The sequence below is a fragment of the Penicillium lagena genome, assembly GCF_028827675.1.
Source record: "Penicillium lagena strain IBT 129212 chromosome Unknown utg000007l_segment0_segment0, whole genome shotgun sequence".
Lineage (NCBI taxonomy): Eukaryota > Fungi > Ascomycota > Eurotiomycetes > Eurotiales > Aspergillaceae > Penicillium > Penicillium lagena.
This window is the reverse complement of record NW_026623228.1, coordinates 629,594-633,910: the sequence shown is the minus strand read 5'-3', so window position 1 is coordinate 633,910 and position 4,317 is coordinate 629,594. Positions and strand designations below refer to the sequence as shown.

The following is a 4,317-nucleotide window of genomic DNA, read 5'->3' as shown; positions in this document are numbered from 1 at the left end:
TTTGTGGTAAGATGAATAAGGAAGTGTCTTGCTCTGAGGAGGAAGAATGTAATTGCATTGGATGTGCTGCCGTACTTATAGTCAGAAACAGCGTATAGGCCCATGAAGCTGTCATCAGGGATTTAATCCCTGCCAAGGTCGTATTCAAAACGGGGCTTAGCTTCGTGTTCATCCCGAGTTGTCCTCGCTTGGATGGTCTGAAGTGCGCCTCAATCTAAACGCTTTCCAGTCGATATTATTGACACGATCGATTATTTAGGTTTCTTTCCCTTCGCTCTCGAAATTTATATAGATAAGGAGGGCTCTTTGAGAAGGTCTATAAAAATCATAATGGTAATAATATAGGTTGCATGGAAGGAAAATGACTCCATAATTCGAAACTAAAGGACACTGAGTAAATCCAGCGCCGACTTCTGCCATATCCTTCCGCCGCCAGCCGCAATGCAATTTTCATCACTCCGGCCGCTCGTCCAGAGGTGGAAGCACAATAGGCCTATGAAATTTCAACATCGCCAGACGAGGATGAACGGAGAGATCAGATCAGAAACGCGGTGGAATTCTAGTGGTTTTAGTTCTATATTATTACCGCTTGTTGGGCAGCAAACAAAAGCAAACCTTTATTGGAAAATCACCAAGCAAATCGCCGCAAGTTGGCTGTTCGAGGAGTGGGCCACTTTTGGGGTACCCCGTTTGTTGCACTGTATGGATGAAGGTTCTACACGGTTCTATGGACTATTACTGTATTAGAAAAATGACTCATCGATTGTTGCAAGATAATATGGTACAGTTCAGCGGGGACTATGGGGGCAGTGGTCTAAAATTAGACTAAGACATCTTAGATTAGGGTTTGGGAATTAATTTGTGAGAGTGTGGTGGGAAATTTGATTTGAAAATTCTCGACAGGGGTACGTATTAGAATAAGTTCCCTGGAAAAGGTCAATCGGCCCCAGGAGCCGGCGAAGCTCCCGGTGAAGCTTCCGGACACGATGATGCTTGCTCCTGGGAGCTATAGCCACGTCTCTCAGAGCACTCGTAGCTCCCAGGTATAAAGAGCATGATCCGGGAGACGGAGCAGGCATTGCCATTATCGGTTCCAACCTTGAAAGCAGTTAGTTCTGGCGTCATCTTCACACGACCTCACATGCTATTTGTAGAGGGAATAATAGCGGGGATACAAGAGATTCACGTAGGGAGATTGGTGATCGAGCTATGTTTACCGTCAAGAGCAGTTTCACAATCATCACGAGCGTGTTCGACTGTTCAAGATCTAATGCTTATACAGGATGGATCGAAATCAGTTTCACCACTTTCTCCCAGAGATTCTTTCTTGAATCCTATTTCGAAACCCACTATGCTGCAGTCGGCTCACACGCGTCTAATCGTATCGACTTCCGTGGCGTTTTTGTTGCTTGCGTAATTTTCCTCCGTTTGTCGGCTGTCGTCGGAACACCGAGGGTTGTTCCACCCCCGCCCCTGAAATATTTGCGCCCCAACATTCCATCGACAGTATAATTTCAAACCACGATTGACCATGAAGTCCTCTGTGTCCGCACGTGTGGAAAATCCCGTCCGGATGGATGCCTTCCAATTTAGGAGCCTTGGCAACACAGAGAGCTGCCCGACATCACAGAAAATTGACTTTATCACGACGGAGTCAGTGGATCAAATTGATCCACCACTCTCTCACAAGGGGCGAATTGAAGCAAACCGAGCAATCCCATCCGGCCGCTCTCGCAACCGCGTCATGCCATCTACGTTATCAGATCCCCCACCGGCCAACATCCGTCCAATGAAGGGTTCCGCCCACTAAGCTCGCTAGCCGGAAAAGAGTGTGCGCTTTGGTCTTCGGACAATACAATTTTCATCGGTCCTCCTCTTAAAAGAGCCGTAACCCGCCGGTGTTATCTGATCGATCTGATAATCCGATTCACCAGCTGGGCATTCCTCCCACTCATGCCAGGGAATCAAACCCTCTGTTTGCTAGGCTAGTCAGCCAACCGGGCCCTTCCTTCTCAACGCAACCTTCTGTTCGTTAGTTGCGGCACTCGGTGCCCGATTGCCAATTGCGATGCTATGCCCGTCAGGGCCGCATAGGCACAGCTTCAGCCCGATGCTCATTCTCTCGACGGCCCTCCTTGTCATCTCGGCCTTCAACTATGGTTTCAGCGACCAGGCTTTTGCATCCTGCCAGGCCATCGAGGCTTTCATCCGCCAGTTTGGCCGTTATGACAAAGTCCTCGAAGCATACGAGGCTCCACCCTTGTTCACGGCGCTGTACAACAGCCTGAAGGCTGGGACGCAGATCATTGGTTCGTCTCCGCCCTCCGTTCTCTAAACAGAAGCCTGTCCTTGACTGTTATCTACCTCAGGCGTTTTCGTCGGCAGCTGGATCAGTGATAGGTGGGGACGACGGATGTGCGTCTTCGTCATGAGTGTGTACGCCCTCGGTAGTGCCTCTGTGGTCATCAGCGCCCAAAACGACGGCCAGATCCTCGCCGGAAGAGCGTTGCATTGTGAGTGGAAGTTGACAAGACGGCCCAACGGCCAGTTTCCCAAGTCGCAGACCTGATCACCTAACAAGGCCGGTAGACGTCTACCTCGGCATGCAGCTGGCCGTCATTCCCACGACTCTTGCGGAGATAGCCCCGGCCAAGATCCGCGGTGCCGTGGGCGTGCTCTACTGGCTAAACGTTAAGGTCGGCGGGTTCGTCGTCACGGCCATCACGCGCGGTACTTCCACGATCCCTAACAACGCCTCCTGGCGCATCCCCTTCGGCCTCATCCTCATCATACCCGCGATCGTCATCTCCCTCATCTGGTTCACCCCAGAATCTCCGCGATGGCTCCTCCTACGCGACCGCCAAGAGGATGCTCTCAAGTCCCTCACGCGCCTCAAGCACAAGAATACATCCCTCGAGAATATTCAGGTAGAGTTCGACGAGCTCTCGCGTCGCGTCTCCGCGCAGCTACAGCGGAGAAGGTTCAGAGATCTTTTCGTGGCACAGAACCGGCAGCGCACCTTTGTCGTTATCATAATGAACTTCTTCCAGCAGGCGAGTGGGCAGGCCTTCGCGTCGCAGTACGGCACGCTTTTCGTCAAGGCATTGAAGACGGTCAATCCATTCAGTGTCACGTTGGGGACGAATGCCACTGATATTGGCGCTCTTGTTATCTCTCTCCTCACTATTGACATACTGGGACGAAGGTCAGTCTCAAATCCATAATAAACCATGCCCACCCAGGCTGCAAGAATTCGTGATGGGCGATATCGGCTGACAGTGACATAACGGGGACAGAACCCTCATGATTGTTAGTTCGACGCTGCAGTCGATTGCCCTGATGGCTATGGGCATCCTAGGCTCCGTCCATGACGACAACGGCGTCAAGGAAGGCATCATCTCCATGCTCCTCATCTTTAGCTTTGCCTGGTCTCTTGGATGGGGCCCTCTGACCTACGTGATCGGAGCAGAGATCCCCTCTGCGCCCCTACGAGAGGCCACGCTGCAGATGGCCTATACGTTGAAGCTAGTCACCGAGTACACAGTCCCTCCCTCCTCATCTCCCCGCGTCTCTCAAGGCACTGATAACAAGTTTTCTGCTCTATAGGTTCGCGGTGACTTTCTCTTACCCTTATCTCGAAACACCCGATGACCTAGGCCACGTTGACCTCGGCGGGCGGCTCGGTTTCGTATATGGTTCATTAGCCATTCTATCGCTATTATTTTCCTACTTCTTCATCCCTGAGACACAGGGGATAGAACTCGAGGACATCGACGTGAAATACGGAGTCCAGAACGATTCGAACAACAGCAATAAGGACATGGAGGCACTAGAGTCTATCCCAGTTTCTAATAGCGCAGCAACAGAAGCATCATACCAGGAATCGGTTTTGTTGGGGTCAAATTAGAGGCGAGGAATGACTCTCAGAGGTTTCCCAATGTCTTCAAGGGCATCCATACAGGTCCGCAGTGATGCCTCAACTGTCACATACATTCGCTCTCTCTAGTCATAAGCTAATCCATTTACTTGAAGAACGCGAATTGCTGTTTATAGATTAGTGATCTTATTTATTTACCCTTTAGTTTTATAAGAACTCTTATCAAAAATGGTAAAACTTAAATTATCCTGCTTATTGCTGAGACAGTGGTATAACTGATTTCGAAAGGTACTGTACTTTGTCAGATTTCCTTTTTCTCTCTGGTTATTATCATAGTGATAATCCCCTCATGAGGGGTAACCCCTCAGCCCTATATTTGCCTCCTAGGGCTGACGACTCGGGGACCCACCCTATGGGCCCACACTTGAAGCTTGTTTGTC

General features: G+C 50.2%; 1 protein-coding gene across 1 annotated transcript; it reads left to right on the top strand.

Moving 5' to 3' along the window:
* Nucleotides 1–2,110: 2,110 nt before the first annotated feature.
* N7510_009774 (sugar transport protein) lies at nt 2,111–3,907 on the top strand (the record flags this gene model as incomplete). The annotated part of the gene is made up of 5 exons (XM_056981699.1): nt 2,111–2,309; nt 2,370–2,513; nt 2,590–3,205; nt 3,297–3,536; nt 3,607–3,907. The coding sequence occupies 5 exons, from the start codon at nt 2,111–2,113 to the stop codon at nt 3,905–3,907; spliced, it is 1,500 nt and encodes a 499-aa protein (XP_056829535.1).
* Nucleotides 3,908–4,317: the final 410 nt, after the last annotated feature.